The 19664-nt window shown below is 32.8% G+C and overlaps 2 protein-coding genes and 1 long non-coding RNA gene across 4 annotated transcripts; 2 read left to right on the top strand and 1 right to left on the bottom strand.

Moving 5' to 3' along the window:
- Nucleotides 1-22: 22 nt before the first annotated feature.
- LOC108820691 (uncharacterized) lies at nucleotides 23-1522 on the bottom strand. The gene is given in 7 exon segments (XM_018593690.2): nucleotides 23-254; nucleotides 257-308; nucleotides 391-498; nucleotides 570-661; nucleotides 744-927; nucleotides 1004-1096; nucleotides 1287-1522. Coding segments are annotated over 7 exon segments (732 nt in total). The 5' UTR covers nucleotides 1383-1522; the 3' UTR covers nucleotides 23-147.
- A 4366-nt stretch (nucleotides 1523-5888) lies between these two features.
- On the top strand, nucleotides 5889-8051 carry LOC130498421 (uncharacterized). 2 transcript variants are annotated; one of them, XR_008937317.1, is made up of 6 exons: nucleotides 5889-5996; nucleotides 6296-6338; nucleotides 6420-6471; nucleotides 6549-6625; nucleotides 6727-6821; nucleotides 6965-8051. It is a non-coding gene; the product is annotated as an uncharacterized LOC130498421 (long non-coding RNA). The 2 variants fall into 2 exon arrangements; XR_008937316.1 differs by having other exon boundaries at nucleotides 6549-6631.
- A 9336-nt stretch (nucleotides 8052-17387) lies between these two features.
- Nucleotides 17388-19283, top strand: LOC108821397 (uncharacterized protein At4g06598). The gene is made up of 5 exons (XM_018594437.2): nucleotides 17388-17547; nucleotides 17663-18232; nucleotides 18434-18509; nucleotides 18610-18736; nucleotides 18837-19283. Exons 2-5 carry the CDS (start codon nucleotides 17664-17666, stop codon nucleotides 19004-19006), a joined length of 942 nt encoding a protein of 313 aa, XP_018449939.2. The 5' UTR covers nucleotides 17388-17547; nucleotide 17663; the 3' UTR covers nucleotides 19007-19283.
- The last annotated feature ends 381 nt before the right edge of the window (nucleotides 19284-19664 follow it).

Below are 19664 nucleotides of genomic sequence, written 5' to 3'. Positions count from 1 at the left end.
CAAGAATTATAAAGATGGCATCTACGAATAATGTAGCTATATTGAGAAATCAGAATACTGTTAGCAACGTATGCATGATTTCACCAAGCCTGATGATCTCAAGAGCTAATATACACCAAAAATTATGCGTGTCATTTACGTTAGAGCTTATACAACGACCTCAAAGGTACTACAAGCTTCACATGTGATGTACAACGCCTTCAAATTATAGAGACTCTGAACACAGAACTTTGGTTTCAATCTGCATCCTCTCTCAAATGTTCAGCGTGCACTTCCGCTAACCGTTCTTGCAGAATGTTCAGATTAACCTGATGGAAAAGAACGGAATCAGATAACATAAACGCAAGGGAAGGTTCAGTGGGTGACTCAGATAGCGCATAGAATCTGCACCTCTTCGCCTTTGATCAGCTGCATTTCACACATGTTGCAATAGATAAATCGGTGATTCTCCATAACCTCGCCTTGCTTGCAGATCGGACACCATATCTGGTTTGGCCCCTGACAAACACATCACACTAGTGTAACTAACTACCTTGTCAGACAAGGCTGGTCGGTGAAAGGAAACCTACCTGTTCACCGTTTAAACGCATATTCTGAGAAACTAAGGCGGCCAAGTACTCATCTTCCTCGTCATCCCATGTTTCAGCCTGAACATGTGATCCTGGAAGAAGAAGTAAGGAGCCACAACAGTGCATCAAAATCCAACTCCTACAAATCGGATGGAGAGAAAGTAAATGGTTTACCGTTTATGGTAGTCTCTGAGATCAAATCATTGTAAAACATATGTTGCAGTTCTAGCAATATCTCTTCACTATCACCTTCATAAGCATCTGCTGGGCCTTCATATTCCCATAATATATCATGGGAATCCTCAATCTTTTTTAATTCATCAGAAACAATGTCATGGAAAGCAGAATTGATAATCTCCTGAAACACAAAAAAAAAAGAAAAGAAAACATCAAAGTCACTGACAAAGCAAAAGCAAAGAAAGAAGAGAACAAACCTTCTGATGTAAAGATTGACAATCAGAGTGTCTCAATTTCCACAGCAGACGTGTCCTTTCTTCTCTAACTCTTCTGAAGCAACTTTCTCTGAGCTACATTTCATAAATCTTACATTAAAACAAAAACGGGCAGAAACTAGTAAAAATTTTTTTTTTTAATCAAATACAAAGGAATCAAAAAATTGAAAATTAACAAAAACCCAATTCAGAAAATGAAAATAAATTTCAACAGAGAGATTCAGGTATTGTAAAACAGAAATTGAATAGAGAATTGAGAAAGAACCTTTTGCTTGCGGATGGAGTAATCAAAATCGAGTTGGGATTTAATAGAAGCTCGTTTCGGAATTGTCGAAGCTGATGTTGCCAATTTATCGTCCATGGAAGCCGATGAACAAAACCAAGAATTGAGAGGGTTATTTTCTTCTCTTTTCCTTTTTTTTTTGTTCGGAGCAACCTTTCTCTCCTCTTCTCTCCGGTTTAATAACCGGTCGAGTGATCTAACGAAAAACCCTAACGAGTCTTACGCGAAACGGAGTCGTTCTATGAACAGAGATCTTTTTTTTAACAACATAAGCAGAAATGTTTTATCGGGTGGTCACAAATTTTCTTAATCTATATTATACGATTATCAAATTTATCAATATCATTGAACGTAAATGAAGATTCAGTTACAACGCTAGCTGCAACCATATTTTGCCGGAGCTAGTTTGATCCTAGTGATCGCAAAAAAAATTAAAAAAACCACTAGGATACATGAAAATTAACTCCAAGCTACACACTAAGGAGTCTTGAAGTTAATAGGATCAGCTCAAGTAAAACAACAATATTAATCCCCTAATGGAAGCCTTCTTACATAAGCAAGAGAATAGCCAGTGAAGTTCAGTCGAGTACTCACCAAAGTGGCTCCAAACAGGCATCGACGGAAGCGCCTGGCATACGCCCCGGAGCTCCGCTGGAGGAGGACCTCAACCAAGCAACCAAACTATCTCGACTGTGAGACAAAGACTCTGCCTTTGCAACGCTGCGGGACACTGAAGCTCGAGCTACGGTCAAGCGTTGACGGTACAAACATGCTCCCAAAACCGCCAACGCGACACACAAGATGCAGCAGAACATCGAAAGAGCACAATGCCAAACTTGTCGGAGCTTTGAACAGGGGCATGAAGCACAGCAGGAGACATAACTCTCCCGAAAAGCATCACACCAGGTAATAGAGAACTCCACCGAAAAGCCTGCGCGACTCCACATGAGGTTGTCCTCAAACCCTAGCAGAGGACGTCACTAGAAAGAGGGGGAGTCGATCATATCTCCCTAGAAACCATGGTTATTGTCACTTGAGCTAAGGGAGAGGTCCCCAACGAGCTCCTCAGACTCGCCGTTTCGTCTCAGACCAAGGGAGTGAGACGGGGGAAACTCTACAATTGCGGCCGACGGAGGTGATTAGGGAGAGCAGAGGAGACGGAAAGCCGGGGAAGAAGAGGCAGCGACGCACTTCATTCCGACACATCCCCGTGGTGGAACTGACCCAGAACCACCTTCAGACAAACCCTAGATCTACCAAATCGATGGCGCCTCCTGTAAGAAAACGAACTATCTCGACATCGCCCTCTCTCCAGAGACACCGGGAACGCACCCAAACATCAATTCCCCACCGGATCTGGCCACAATCCGGGGAGAGCCAGAACAAGAGAAGCAAGGAGGAAGAGAGGAGCCCGTCACACGAACATGAAGAGGAAATTGGATAAAGGGAGAGTAGGGGTGGCGGACCGACGGGAAGCACCCTCCGCCGGCCACCTAAGGAAAAAGATAACGAGATCTGGGTGAGAAGAAAAGTGTTGGGGGGGAGAGAGAACAGAGAGAAAAAATCGCCTTCTCTCACCTCTCTCTTAATTCGACTTTTGAAATTTAACATATTAATTTTGGATATAATATATTGTCTTTGCATTATAGTATTGGTGTGTGTTTGAATATACAGTAGAACCTCTATAAATTAATAATGTTGGAACTTTAAAATTTTATTAATTTATAGAGATATTAATTTACAAAGTTTCTTTTCTTAGATTTTTTATATTTTTGTTTATAAAATAAAAAAATATTTGATTTTACCATATATACATTATTTAAATTTTGGAAATTTGACTTTCATATTTGTTTTATTATCTTACTTGTTGTATATTTTTATGTTTCATATAATTGTTATGTGATTTTCGATATAATTTTACTAAATATTATCAAAATATTTTGAAATATTAATAAAAATAGATGTGCTTTCATTGTAAATATAAATTCAACAATATAATGTTTAGTTTGTAGTTATATATAAAAATATATATTGACAGATTATTAATTTATGATTTTAATGAGATTATATATTTACATGGGAGTTTTAAAAATATTATTATCTTATTATTTTATCAATTTGTATCATATTTTACACATGCCCAAGTTGGGACCGGTGAAATTTATTAATTTATAGAGATTATTAATTTATCGAGTATTAATTTATAGAGGTTCTATTATAATAGATAAATTGTATATGGTGTTAGTTTTAAATCTATAATGTCCATATATATAATTAATTGGTTGTTTTATTTTGGTTATTGATTGTAATATCTGTTATTTTAGTGCATACAACTAAAGATTTATTTATTTTTGTCTAAAGTGCATATTTTTAAATTTACTTTATAAAAAGTTATTTATTTAAAACAATTTGTATATTCATTAATTTAGGAGTGTAAACTGTTTTATCTCATTTATCAATAATATGGTAATATAAATGTTAGGAATATTATTTTTATAGGTTTTATTCATGTATGTTTTTAAAAACGAAATAGTCCCACAAAAAATTATTTGCTAAATTGGTAAGATCCATAAATCAATAAATGTAATAATATGAGTTTTTGGATCAGGTCCGATATAATCAGAACTTGATTTGTCCATAGCCATTTTGCCTTTTAATTTATGATTGTGTAAGAAGTTTAAGTGATGGAAGATTATTTATAATCAGTTGATTGTATACATTATGTATAATGAGGATCATTAGGAATATTTTGATATAATATAAATTATAGCTAAATTTTTTAAAAATAAATTACAAAATACAATATTTATATATAGATACAATATAAATTATAGCTAATCTTATATATTTGTATGAATTGTATGTTGTGCTATGACAAACAAAAGTCAAATCATAATTGGCATAAAATGTGAACGGATCTAATGCTTATATGATTCATGCTATTTAAAAAAAGTAGTGTCCATAATGGAAGGGGTAAGCATCTTAGCCGATATCTCAATCAGAAACCCGAAGCCGATTTGAAAACCCGAATCAAAATTCAAACCGAAGTAGTTAAATAGACGAACGGATATTGAGTTAGCAGAGATTAAATATCTTAATCTAAATGGGTAATATTCGAACCCGAAAATGAATACCCAAAGATAACCGAACATATCTAAACCTAACCCTATATTTCTAATTTTGTTCTTTCATTCTATTCAAAATATTTATACTAATATTATACATGACTCAAAATCATATTATATACATATAGTAGTGGACAAAATGATATTTAGTCACTTAAAATACATATCTAGCTTCTTTTTTTATGCACTAACAAAAATTGTATTCAAATTTTCAAAACAACAACTAAATTAGTGTTTTTCTACTTTCAAATTTTTATTTCCAAACTTATTAATCGGCCAACCTATTAAATATTAAAAATCAGTTAAGTTTAATGTAAATTTTAAATGTAAAAACTTGAATAACGAAGAATTTGTTTTTTCAAAATTTTAAATATACGAATCCAATCTGAAATAACCGGATTCGAACTAAAAATATTTGAACATGACCTAATATGTAAAAATACTCGAACAGGTACTAAATTTCTATCTTGAAATATCCAAAAATCCAAAGTACTTTACCCGAATCCGAACGGATACCTAAACGTCCATGCCTAGATTAATGTAACAAAAGGTAAAGTGATTTTGGTTTGGATGCCTAGGTTAATGTAATAAAAGATAACTAGATTTTGACCCGCGCTTAAGAAGCGCGGGTATTTTTTTGTATAAAACCAATCATTAAATGAATTTAATTTATTATTAGATATCTATAGTATTTCAAAGTGTATCTTTATTATTATTTCAGTCTTATACAATATTTTCATTGACTTTTGGATATCCTAGTGAGACCGGGAGTTGAACCGATATAGTGACATTAAGATATTATGAAACGGATATGGTAAAATGGCCATAAATAAAAACCGTAATCTATCAATATGTATTTGACTTGCATAAGAACTATTGTCTTAATCTGTTTTTGTTAAGACCAGGTTTGTCTATTTTAATAGAATAAATGAGAGTGAAATATAATTTTAAAAAAATCTATCATGGATGGCTACATTAACAGTAAATGATTTCTAACATATTTCATAAATAACTGAGCATATCCTGTATTTAATTTATAAAAAACCTAAAAATCTTTAAAATTCTCTTTATAAATCAAATTACAGAAACAATTATCTTAATATTTTTATTCAAAATATTAAAAATTATATGAATTATCCTATTTCAAAATTCAAACCAGCTAAATTACCCGTTACCTAAAGCTCATGATATTTTAAATTTATGAAAATTCAATAAAAATGTATCATATGCAATTTTAGAATTTTTAAAATAAATAGACATTAACTACTTAAACCAGTATTTATTTTTTTACTAATTCCATTTAAATAGGATTATTGTAAATGGGTCTGAATTTTATTGGGTTTGTAATTTTGTTTTCAACTTAATTGAGTTTTAATAGTGAAAATTGATTTGTTAAAGGCCCAAGCCTACACACCTATTTCTCTCTGCCGACAATAAACTAAATCAAGTGTCTTGTTTTAACTTTTAACAGATCGAGACAGTAAAAAACAAATTTCTCTCCGATGGCGATGCATTATTCATCCTCTCGACCTCAGCCAGTCGACTCGTTCCTCTCCGATATTCCATGGTAAATCTTCTCTCCTTATCTCTTCTTTCTACGGTTGGTCAAAAGCTCAACTCTTGTATATTTGATTTTGTATACATCGGTCGAATTGAAATAATTTTTGATTTGTTTGAAGAAATTCTGAAACAAACTCGCCTTGCATGTAAGCGTTCGCAGCAGAAACCACAATTTTTTTTTAATTTACATTGTTGTATTAAAAATTTATCGGTTCTTATTACATGATTCTATATTTGTTGAAATCAATATATATATTCTGGTTATTCTATATATTTTGGATTCCTAATTATCCTTTCTGTTTTCAGTTATACGATATCTATGGAAAAGAAAAAAAAACACGGCAACATCGTAAGATTCAGATACATGGATTGATATATAGTAATTGAAATCATTTTCTTCTTCTTATAGGTTCTTATTTTTTATATGCAGGGCAAATATGGATAAATTCCTTAATTACCTACGGAATATCAAACGTGTGAAGGTAAAGATTTGTTTATGTTTGTTGTTTTGTAAAATAGAATGGCATCTACACTTAAAGATTCTAATTTCCAAATTCAGGTTTCTACAAACGACATGGGGGAACTTGGAAGCGACATATATATTCTCAAAGAACAGATGGGTTACCAAACTCAACAGTGAGTGTAAGGGAATATCTCAAGAAAAGAACAACTTTTTCTATTTCAGAAAACAGAATTACATCTAAGACTAAATATCTATAACTTTGAATTTGTTTCAGATTTATACAAACCATAGCTGGAAAGTATTCACTTATGAAACCATACTTCAACGTGACTTCCGAAACCAGACAACAGTAGGAAAACAAAAAGATAAGTAGGAAACATTTAACTATTGTTTCATATTATTATGTTATATTTGAAAAAAAAGTCTGATATCAGTTGAACAAAATTAAAGAGTTTGATTGTTGTCTTTTTTTGGCCGGCCATGAGTTAAATTTTATTTTATTGGAATGACAGTTTGATGGAGCTGCAGAAGTATTTATACTGTTTTCAACGTCAATAAAAACAGATAAGTCATTTTCTTTAAAGTTTTGTCATTTAGTAGTTGGGTCAAGTTGCCAACTTTTGATGAAAATATATCTATGTTGTTATGCATATGGTTCTTAGTTTTGTTTGTAGGATCTTAAAATATAGAAAGTTAAACTTACATTTGCATCAGATAGTATTAGTTCCAAAGATTCTACCACATCTTTAATGAAATGTCTCCATGTATGGAGGATTTTCACTTCTATGCGCCAAGCAGTCTTGCGTGGTTTGATTTGGTTCAAGAAAGCGGGGTTTGATTTGGTTCAAGAAAGAGAGTTGCAAATTGTTAGCCATTGGGTGTGTTTAGACTTGTTTGAGGTATAGGGTGGAAACCGATGTTATATTTATATTAGGAGAGGCTACAGAGGTTGTAGGTTACGCTAATTTAGGGTAAATATTATGGAGATTTAATTAGATATGTTAGTTTGTTGATTAAGGAATATACTGCGAGTATATAGCAATAAAAATCTAATTAGGTGATAAGGAGATCGAAATTAATTATGATATTAAATAAACTTGTACACCAATTAATTATGATATTAAATAAACTTGGACACCAAGAAATCAAGTTTCCTTATTAATTATTAAAAATAAGGAGATCGAAATTAATTATGATATTAAATAAACTTTTTTTAACGTCTAGATATTAAATAAACTTGTACACCGAATAATTGATATATTTTCGGAAATCTGGTGTTCAATATCGTATGTACAATATACTGTTGGCTGTTAATCATTTTAGAATATTTCATGGTTTAATGGTTCAGATGTCATAGTATATTTGGTATAATTGGATTATTTAGCCAGCTATATTAAACAATGTCTAGATAGGTGTAATGGTTTTGAGTAATTGACATTTTGTACTTTTGATGTAGGATTTTTCATATTGGAGAAGAAGACACGTAATGGTAATAATATGGCTGCATTCTCCATCTAAACTGATACATTGGAAGAGATTTAGAACTTTGTATATAGTATGGTTAATAAGATGTATTTGTATAAGCTTTGATGGTATTAATTTTGATCCATTTAAAAAAATTGAAATTGTATTGGGCCTAAGATTATCGGATACCAAACAATGACCAGCTATAAAAAACATAGATATTGGGTTGGGCCATTTCATATCACGAAAGTTGTGGGGGCATTAGAAAAGAAATCGACATATAGGTTGAGTAATACACGGTAACAATATTGGGCAAAATATAAGTGTAACATTTAAATGAATGGGTGCAGTAACCTTGCATAGGTAGATTTTTTCAGAATGTTTCTCTTTTAATAGAATAGAAGTGATTTTTGTTTGGATGCTATTATAAAGAGGAGAAAAACATGATATTGTTGTACAAAAAATATCAAAAGGAACAAACACAATTTTTGTATACAACGATGTACTCATTATTGAAATATAATGAGAATTGTGTATTGACCATGTCCGCTAGGTCCAATCTAATTTAAAAGGGATTGGTTTGATACACACCCGAATCAGAGTATAATATTTAGTTGGTTTAGTTTAAGTGGATTTGATGATATTTAAATAGCATGTAATTTATTTATAACATTTTTGAAATGGTTTAAAAGTTAATCACAACTTATATCAGTAGATAAAAATAAGACTATATTTTAATAGATTAGATTTATTGATTATTCTGTCACAAATAACAAATACATACATAATATAATGGGAAGCAAATGGACAATTAATAAATTGCCGCGGAATGAGAAGCAAATGGACTATAAGCTATCTTAAGAAAATATGGCAAAAACATAAACTGGATTTCTTGTTTTTATCAGAAACAAAGTAAAACTTTGAGTTTGTGCAAGGATTCAATCACACTTTAGATACGATAATCTGGTCACAATGGACCCAACTGAAAGAAGTGGTGAATTAGCTCTATTTTATAATAATGAGTTTTAGATCAAGATTCTATATTCTAGTAATCGAATGATAGATGTGGAAATAGTGACTCTTGGTAAAAAGTATTTTTAATTTTCGTTAAGGGAACAAGTTTGGAAACGTTTAACTAGATATGGGCTAGCGAGATCAAAACCATGGTTTATCATTGGAGACCTAAATGAGATTACTGGCTCTGAGAAGTGAAGAATCTTTTATTCCTTTCAAAAACATGATAAGAAATAGTGGTTTATTAAACTTTCCAGCCTGGAAAAACAAAATGTCATAGCAAAGAAGAAGAGGGAAGAGGAGAGGGGCAATGACGATTAGATGTCGTCTAGATCACACTCTAGCTAATGAAGATTGGCACACACTATTCCCATGTTTTTACACATAATATCTAGGGATGGTAGGGTCAGATCTCGCCCAGTAGTGGCTTACTTAGAAGACAAAGTTCCTAGACGGAGAGGGCAATTTCGTTTCGACAAGAGATGGATTGGACATGAAGGTCTTATGGACTCAATTGCTAAAGGTTGGTCAGAAAATCATAGAGGCAGCGGTGAGGATATTGTTACAAATTAGCAATTTTCGTCATAAAATTGCTAAATGACAGGAAGGAAAAATTAATGAATAGGTCTCAGGAGAAGATTTTGGAGGTATCGAAAAAATTACAGGATGCGTACAAAGATAAAGAGGAATACTGGTTTTAGAAGAGTCGTAATATGTGGTATACGTCTGGAGATCTAATTACAAAATTTTATCATGCTTTAACAAAGCAACAGAGGGTTCAAAATAGGATTGTAGGACTACATGATGAGCATGGAAATTGGATCACAGAGGATGGAGGTGTTGAGAAGGTGACAGTGGACTATTTTCAGGATTTATTTAGTATCACTTCCCCATTAGAGTTTGATAGCTTCTTGGAGGAGATAACACCGTCTATGATAGCAACTGAGGAGGAGGTAAGACATGCTCTGTTTATGATGCATCTGGAGAAGACTCTAGGACTGGATATAATGACAGCTCTTTTCTTCCAACACTCCTAGAATATAATAAAGAATGATCTTTTAGAGATGGTGAATAATTATCTGGTTTCATGAGAAATGGACTCAAGGCTCAACAGCACCAATATTTGTATGATTCCAAAGATGGAAAGGCCTACGAGGATGACATAACTACGGCCAATAAGCCTTTTTAATGTCGGGTATAAGATTATCTTGAAAGTGTTTTGCCAGCGATTGAAATAATGTCTCCCTGCACTTATTTCGGAGACCCAATCGACCTTTGTGGCTGGAAGGTTGATATCGGATAATATTCTTATAGCTCAGGAGATGTTCTATGGGTTGAGAACCAATAAAGCATGTCAAGAAAAGTATATGGCAATCAAAACGGACATGAGTAAAGCGTATGATATGGTGGAATGAGACTTTATCCAGGCTCTTCTACAGAAGATGGATTTTGATGCTCATTGAATAAAACTAATGATGGAGTGTATACCATCGGTTCAATATTAGGTTTTACTAAATGGTAAGCCACGCGGCCTCATAATCCAACATAGGGGTTTACGTTAGGGGGACCCATTATCACCATATCTATTCATTATGTGTACCGAGGCTTTAATTGCAAAAATCAAAAAGGCTGAGAGGGAGAAACAATTAACAGGAATGAAGGTTTCTAGAGCTTGTCCACCGATATCTCATCTGCTCTTTGCAGATGATATTCTCTTCTCTTGCAAGGCACAAAAAGAAGAGGGTCAAACCTTTCTCAGGATTTTAAAGGAGTATGAGGTTGTATCAGGTCAACAAATAAATTTTCAAAAATCCTCAATTCAGTTTGGACACAAGATTGAGGAATGCAGTAGACAGAAATTGAGGGATGTTTTAGGAATTCAGAACCTAGGAGGAATGTGATCTTATATGGGACTTCCAGAGAATCTCGGAGGGTCTAAGATACAAGTTTTTGGATTTGTTCAGGAGAGTTTGAATAATACGATCAATGGCTGGACCTTTAAATTGTTTTCTAAAGGAGGAAAGGAGATTATCATTAAATCAGTAATTACATCATTACCAAATCATGTGATGTCCTGTTATCGCTTGCCAAAGGCTAACGCAAAGAAACTGACGAGTGCGGTAGCCCAATTCTGGTGGAGTCCAGGTGGCAGTACAAGGGGTATGCATTGGATGTCATGGGATAAAGTATGTTTAAACAAAGATGAAGGTGGCTTGAGCTTTAAGGACCTAACTGATTTTAACACGGCGATGCTTGGTAAGCTACTATGGCGTCTAAATGAGAGACCAAATACTTTATTCTCTCGAGTTTTTAAAGGACGGTACTTCAGGAATGCTTCACCACTGGAACCGATCCGATCATACTCTCCGTCGTACGGCTGGCGGCGTATTATTTCTACTATATCTATGGTTAGCAAAAGACTAATTAAACGGGTGGGATCCGGCTCATCTATCTCTGTATGGAATGACCCCTGGCCCTAACCACTCGCCCGAGACCAGCAAATAAAAATCAACACAACATTTAACCCAGTCTTACAATTGACTCTCTTATTGACTAAGCTTAGCGAACTTGGAATCTACAGGAAATTCAGGCTTTAGTGGACCCTAAGGAAGTGAAAATAATAGAAAGGATACCACTAAGCAAGACTTATATGGTGGACATGGATGGATGGCATTTCACAAAAAATGGGAAATACACGGTCAAATACGGTAATCAAGTAGAAAAGGTTTATCTGGACAAGGAAAAAACAACTGCAATTTAAGGCCCCACACAGTTGATATACTAAAAGAGTTTTGCTGGAAAATACGCTGCCCACCAAAGGTTAAGCACTTTTTATGGCAATTGGTGTCAGGGTGTATAGCAGTGAAAAAAAATTTGCATGCACGAGGGCTACAAGGGGATCTATGTTGCGCTAATTGTGGAGCTGCAGAGGAATCGATTAACCATGTGTTTTTCGAATGTCCTCTAACACGTCAGGTTTGGGCACTCTCACAAATACCATCAAATCCGGCTATCTTTTCCCACTGAATCCCTTTTCACAAATATGGATCACCTATATTGGAGGGTTCAACCAAAAATGGATGATCATCAGATTGCCTGGATTTTATGGTACATCTAGAAAGGAATGAATAATAAGGTTTTTTAGTAATTTAGACATTGATCCCATGGAAACGCTAAAATTTACGGAAACTGAATCAACACTTTGGACGGAGTCACAAGTCTTGATTACACAGCGGGGACGTAGAAAATGTAAAGGTTTTAGATTTACTGTTAATCCCAAGGCGGTGGTGCTTTACAGATGGTTCTTAGAAAGATAATGATTTTTTCCGGACAAGGGTGATATAGTACTTTAGAAGGTTTTGATGGTTTGATGGGAGCAAGTAATGTCTGGGAGAGCCTATCCCCTCTTTATTCAGAGGTGGAGGCACTAGTTTGGGCAATGGAGTGTATGAGAAATTTGCGTCAGTTTCATGCTACGATTGCAATAGATTGTTCTCAATTGGTGAAGATGATTTCGGGTCTGCCTTTGCAAGTTATTTGGAAGAAATTAAAACCCTGCAAGAAAGTTTTCTCAGCTTAGAGATCATTCATGTACCACGAGCGAAGAATTTGAAGGCGGATAGTCAGCACGAAGTGCCAAGATTCAACCGTATTTTGTCGTTCACATGAATACAGAGTTACTAGTGTGGTTTACAGAGTCAGTATAAGTCTATCTTTTAGTTGATGACAAAAAAAACAAATACATACATAATACATAAGCTAATAAAAAGTAGCTAATAACATAATGAAGAAGACAAAATAGTTTCTCTCTCTTTCTCTTAGAGAGAGAATTTTCTCTCAACGGCCTTCGTATCTGTTCACACAATCTCATCTTTCACAGATACGAAGATGCAGAGTAGAGATTAAACACCTTTTGTTTTCTGTTTTCGGCTTTGTCTGATGCTTTACTTTGCTTTGGCGATCTGTTTATTCGTTCGGCGATGTTTTGATTCGGCAGTCCGGTTTTTGTTGTATTAAGAACTCAAATCAGATCTGTTTCTAAAGTCTATCCTTTATCTCTGATTTGGAAGTTCAAATAAAAAGTCTGATTGTTAGAAACTCTCCTCTTTTGCAAATAATTATAAATCATGTTTAACTTAAATCGTTTTATTTTTCTTCTCCGGTCAAGCACTAAATCTTTTCTTAAAAGGAGTCAAGCTTTTCTCTTTTAAGAGGATTGATTGATAGCTCCTGGAGTGAAGTATCCTAGAGAGGAAAGAGGTGGTGACGTTGATATTGTCTTGGCTGATCTATAGGAGGTCTAGAAGAGTTGGCATCCAATGGATGGTCCGGCGAAGAGTCTCTTCAAATCATCCGAGATTTTCCATGTACAAATAACCAGCGATGAAGAATAATACGATTTCAAGTGGAAGATTTGGAAAGAGAAAGAGTCTAAGGAGTACAAGCGTTTTGAGGCTGTGCGCGGAGAAGATAATACCGTGACGGTGGTTCATGATCTGAGAACTTTCTAGCGGCGGAGCTGAATGTCTTGTTTTGCATGTTCTTTCTTTGCCACGTTAGCTTCACTGTTTTTAATCTGCCTACACGTGTAATGTAATATGATATATTAATACATGTTCAGGCTCAAAGTGTGCTCCTTTAAACAATTAAAAAGGTTGAAAAAACAAACATAACAAAGAAGACGAAAGAATAACAACTGATAAAATAAAAGAAATGGTAAAGATGTTATTCTCTCAGATATTCTTTATGAATAGAGTATCAACTCTATTAATCTTCTTGTGAACTTTAAATCTTGGTCGCATCATAGACAGCAATTTTCTTGGTTGTATTACGTTAATATCATCCCAGTTTAGAACTATAAATAGTTACGGTTTAGATTCCAATATTACTTCAATCGTAGAAAATAAGACTGGAACGACCAACTTTCAGCGATTGTAAGAATATCGTCATACAACAAAGAAAATTCATCTTCTAATCGTTCTTCTCATGGTGGTTTCCACGGTTTCAACAATTGTTCAGACTTATCCATGTTTTGATACCAAATACTATATTGTATCAAAATATAGATTTTAAAAGATTCTTATTTCGTTTCTGAAACTGATTTTCTCCTCTCAATCTCATCGTGTAATTGCTTCAACAAGTTTCGTAATTTACTTGGATCCCAAATTCTTCGACCAAAGCACCATCTATAACGATGAATAATCAAAACTGCAATCGAAAATTGATAATACCTTGTCAAACTGACATCGCAGTGGGTCTTAACCACCACGGAGATGGAGAATGTTGGAGTAGAACTATAGTAGAACTGTCCCACACCAACATAAATATTGGGTTCCAATAGCATGTTGCGTACAAAATGAAGATGGAGACTTGTTGTTGATGACGTAAAAACTGATAAGGAATTGTAAATTCCCAGATTTTGTTTGATAAACATCACCATCCAAAGAGAATCATTCAAAACTTCAGTCACAAGAAAGAGAACTGAAAAACGTAACTTTGGAGAAACGCCAGAACAATGGTTAGTTTCATCAATAAGATCATCATGTGGGTATCTAGATCATACGATTATCACCAGAAACACTCCTCACTTTTTTGATCATACCAAGCGTTGAAGAGATGAGAGGAGAAGAAGATCGCACCAGGCCCGGCCCACAAGGGAAGCAAAGTAAGCGACCATTTAGGGCCCATTAAGGGCCGCATTAGTGAATTTTTAGTTTGAATATTCATTTTTTTAATCCAAAAACGTAATATATTTGTCTCTATCCTACTACGACTCGTCTCTTTCGTCAAAACGAGGGTTTTTAACTTCTACAAATTGTTAAATTAATGTCATCAATCATTGATATTCGTTTATTTGCTTGTGAATTGTAAGACTCCTGGTTCTCTTTCTTTTAGTTTAGAGAATATTATCCTTAAAAGAAAAAAACCTTTTTGATTAAGATGATACTCTGTTTTAGTATTTATTTATAGGTTTGATAGAGGGCACATCTTTTAGTTTTGAGTAGGGCCTTCAGTAGCCATGGACCGGCCCTGGATCGCCTATAGCCGTCTCTCCGCTTCTTTTGCATGTGCCTCTTTATTTCACTTTCTTTCTTCTCCCTCTGTTTTCTTATTTATTTTCGCGGATCCTTTTTCGGAACAGAGATCTTTTAGGTGAAAAAAGAAAAATCCCAAAAAATAATACTCTCCCCTTTCAAAAAATGCATATTCTAGAGAATTTTTTTGTTTCAAATATATATATATATATATATTTCCAATGCAGTTTTTGTTAATTAATAATGAAAATTATGAAACTCAAAAACATTAATTGCATTTTTAAAAACTTATTGGTTTAAAAGTGTAGAAAATATAAATTACATAAAACTATGCATTTATAATAGTTTTAATATATTTTATTAAAAAATGTGAAAATTCTAAAACATATATGGTTTCGAAACGGATGGAGTACTTAACAATTTCTCTTATTAAAACATAATCATTTTCTTACACCCAACATTTTTTTGTAAGATTTTAAATTAAATTCATCCCTTTATAATACAATAATTGTAGAAACTATATTATAAAACTGTATATGTCTTCAAACAACACAATAACTAATCTTATGTTCAAACAATATAAAACATTATAACTAAAAGATTCAAATAATTTATGAAAATATCAAAAAATTAATATTAATCAATTATTATATTTCTATTTATAAATAAAAAATTACATTGATTTAAATTTAGATAAAATTTCATATTAATTTAAAGACCATATATATAATAAATTGACACAAATGAATTTATAATTAAGAATTATTTAAAATATATCATACAGTCAACCAAATAAATAACACAGATTTTGTCAAAACAATTTCATAAAAAAACATATACAAGAAATAAAGCTATAGAATATTATATAGCTAGATGAACAAAATTTCATATGTTTCATTTAACTAAAAACATAATTTTACACTGTAGAATAAATAAAATAACAAATAAATTATGAAAATATTCAAGATAGATATTATCTGAAAATAAATACATAACACTAACTAAAAACAAAAATTAAACTATATATGATATAAACTAAATTATTAGCAAGATAAATTACACAAAACAATTATATCTATCATATTAAAAAGAAAAATTCTCTTAGACCTAACCTTTTGTAGGATTTTAAATTTAATAAACCCTTCTATTATAAAATAATTATAGAAACAATATTAATACTATCTTTATTTCCAAATAACATGTTATAATTGCTTAAAACATTATGATAGTTTATGAAACAAAAAATCAAAATAAGTATACTTATTTTTCAAGTTTAGATATTACCAAATAATTTCAATCAATATGAAAACAATTAAATTAATTAATTATTTATTTTATATTTTTATAAATAAATATAATTTAATAAAATTTATATAAAATTTCATATTAAACTAAAGCCCGTATATAAACAAAATGCAATAAATTGAGATCAAATAAATTTAAAATTTAAAATTCATTAAAATATATAATACAATTTTTGAAATATATAACATATGTTTCATCAAAAAAAAATATAGCAAAAAGAGTTGAAATAATTAACAATTAAATTAAAGAATATCTTACAAAGTTTAATATTTATAAATACAAATAACATATTATATATATTTTTCATAATATAAATTTACAGTCATTTAAATTTAAATTTCATATTAACTTACTTTCGAAACGTCGATAAATTGATATCAAATAAATTTTATAATTAAATTTTATTAAAATATATCATACATATCAAATCAATTCCAGAGATATTACTATAAATAATAAAATAGTTGAAGTAACTAAGAAAGTTGTAAAATTTTAAAAAGGCTGTGAACTTAAAAAAAAACAAATAAAAATTGGTGTAGACTTAGGGCTGTAGATGTAATTGTTGATGTGGAGAGCATCTACAGCAATAGGCCAATTATTACAACTAGATTAAGCTGAGTGGTGTTACTACCTATATCCATCACGTTATCATCGTCTTCTTGTTCAAGCAAGGCGAGTCTGTCAGTCAATTGCTAAGCCTCATTGATCCGGTTGTAGAACGTTCCTTCAAATTTTATTTTGATCTTATGGCTTTAGGGGTGTGCGAGGAGTGCTTAAGCACAGGGTCCTAAAACTTTTTCTTTAATCTTTAAGATTTAGAGTCCATAAAATTTATAAAAATATCATTATATAGCACTGGGACTATGGAAGTCTAGAGCCGGGCCTGCATATGATATATATATATATATATATATATATATGATAAAATATAACATGAATGAATTATTTGGTAAACTAGTATTGTATGTACCGTACGTAATGAAGCAATGTTGAAGAAGGCTATTTTTGGACATGACAACAAGAAAAACAAAGTAGTAAACTAAATAAAGAAAAGAACAAAGAACGATTGTTTTCACGAAAAGCACGCTATGGAAACTATCAACGTGAATTGTTTTGATCAGCTATTTAGCGATTGGGAGATAGTTCATTGTCTTTTCGCATTCAAAGAAAGAAGGGGTAATCGGCACTAACACAGGAGGAGATTACATCGAGGGAGATACCATTTTCCTCCACGTCGGAGGTTTGGTACTACACGTCTCCTAAGTTTGTCCTGTCAGGTATGTCGGAACAATCTTCATTCAAGAATGGGAGAAATATTAAAATAATTGTTTCTTTACTTTTTCGTTGACGATTAAGTTTAATACATGTAATTCACCCTTTTTGGTTTTCAAGAATGGAAGGTTCAAGCAGTCTATCCAACGCAGGAAATTTTGGATCTATTGGAAGACAATCACAAGCTTCCCCAAATAACAGGGATAATAGTATTTCTCCTCCAAGTAATATGCACCATCATCATAGTGCTTCTTTAAATAATCTTCTCATAGATGAGCAACCAGCTTGGCTCGATGATCTCCTAAGCGAGCCAGCGTCTCCCAAGATCAACAAAGGTCACAGGCGTTCAGCTAGTGACACATCTGCCTACTTAAACTCGTCTTTAATGCCTTTTAGAGAAGATGACCTTCTGAATAGTCATTTTTCTGGGCCATCTTGGCTAGTCCAGAATATTAACCAGCATGATGATTTGTGGCATCCTAACTCTTACGACAACCACAGTAAATTGGGATGGGAGTTTTCTAACAAAACTGGAACTAACCTCCAAACACATGTGTCATGGGGAGCTGTAAATAGAGCAGGTACCTCTGCCTCGAAATCAGCTGAAATACAAGCAAGTAAAATGAAAGAAGGCTCTTTAACAAAACCAGACGGTCCTGGATCAAAAATTGACTCTAAACGTATCAAACAGTAAGGGGTCTTATTCTTGTACATATAACTTAGTACAAGTAGGCATATATTCCATCTACCGCTTGCTTTTTTCTTGATGCGGGTTATAATCATCCACAAACAAAATTGGTTGGGTTTATGATTGCTTGTACTCTAATCACCTTGTCTATAGGGTGTACATTTTCCCATTATTGCTTTATCTAATTCACACTTAAACTGCAGCCAAAATGCTCACCGGGCACGTTTAAGGAGGCTTGAGTACATATCAGATTTGGAAAGAACCATCCAAGTGCTACAAGTAAGATTTTAAAATAAGCATATTCCATATATTCTTTAATTTCAAGGACATCAGTGAACGCTTATGTGCATTATACATGATGAATTGTTTTTTCCAATAGGCTCAAGGATGTGAAATGTCATCTGCCATTCACTATTTGGATCAACAGCTGGTCATGCTTGGTATGGAAAATAGAGCCTTGAAACAACGTCTGGATAGTTTAGCAGAAATCCAAAAACTTAAACATGGTAAAAAGTCTTCAACCACCAATAAAGTTTCTCATTAAAATTCCGAAAATATATTTCATTTTTTTCTCTTCTGAAATTGTATTTTGGGTGGTTGATACAGTTGAGCAACAATTCCTTGAAAGAGAGATAGGAAATCTGAAGTTTCGAAAGCACCAACAACAACCACAACCACAACAGAATCAGAAACAAACACAGCAAAACAGATACAACAACTACCGCCCACCCACCACGCAGGAACCCGAGTCCCAGTTTGCAGCCTTGGCGATATGATTTTAGGAAAATATGGATCCACTTCCAGTTAAATTTCTCAGTATGCTCTATAAGGTCTTATAAACCTTTTTCTCAGTGTTCATATACGATAGGTAAGTCCAGTAATGCTTGCAGTCTGGAATGAATGCCTGAGCAAAGTATAGTCACATATATTATAATGTGGATGTTCAAATTATTATTTTTTATATAATTATTTTTATTAAAGTTGTGTAAGAGTCTGTGAAACAACTCTATCATGTTAATTATGTTGTAATATATATACTATTAATTTTCTACACTTTCTTAACCTATTTATATATGAGACATTTAGATTAGTTTTACTTCTTATTTATATTCTAGGACAGTTTTAACTATTAATACATTTTTGTTTTTTCCAACAAAGTTTTTTGTTTTCTCGACCTCTTAAAACTTATGTGACTAGCCCAACCTACAAAATTAAATCTAACTAGTGTTTAACTAAATTACAAAACTCTATCAAATGTAGTTTTTGTCTTTCTCGAGACATCATCTCATATATTTCATCTAAAATAAATAATACTTAGTTGTTTAAATCTGTAGTTGAAATCAAAAAAACATGTAAATACAAAACATTGAAAAATAAAAGAACAAATCTAACCCAAAGACAAATAAAAACATGGAATTCTCCTGAATTCCGCCA

This window comes from Raphanus sativus, chromosome 8 (assembly GCF_000801105.2).
Source record: "Raphanus sativus cultivar WK10039 chromosome 8, ASM80110v3, whole genome shotgun sequence".
NCBI classification, from domain to species: Eukaryota; Viridiplantae; Streptophyta; class Magnoliopsida; order Brassicales; family Brassicaceae; genus Raphanus; species Raphanus sativus.
This window is presented reverse-complemented; position numbering and strand designations above follow the sequence as displayed.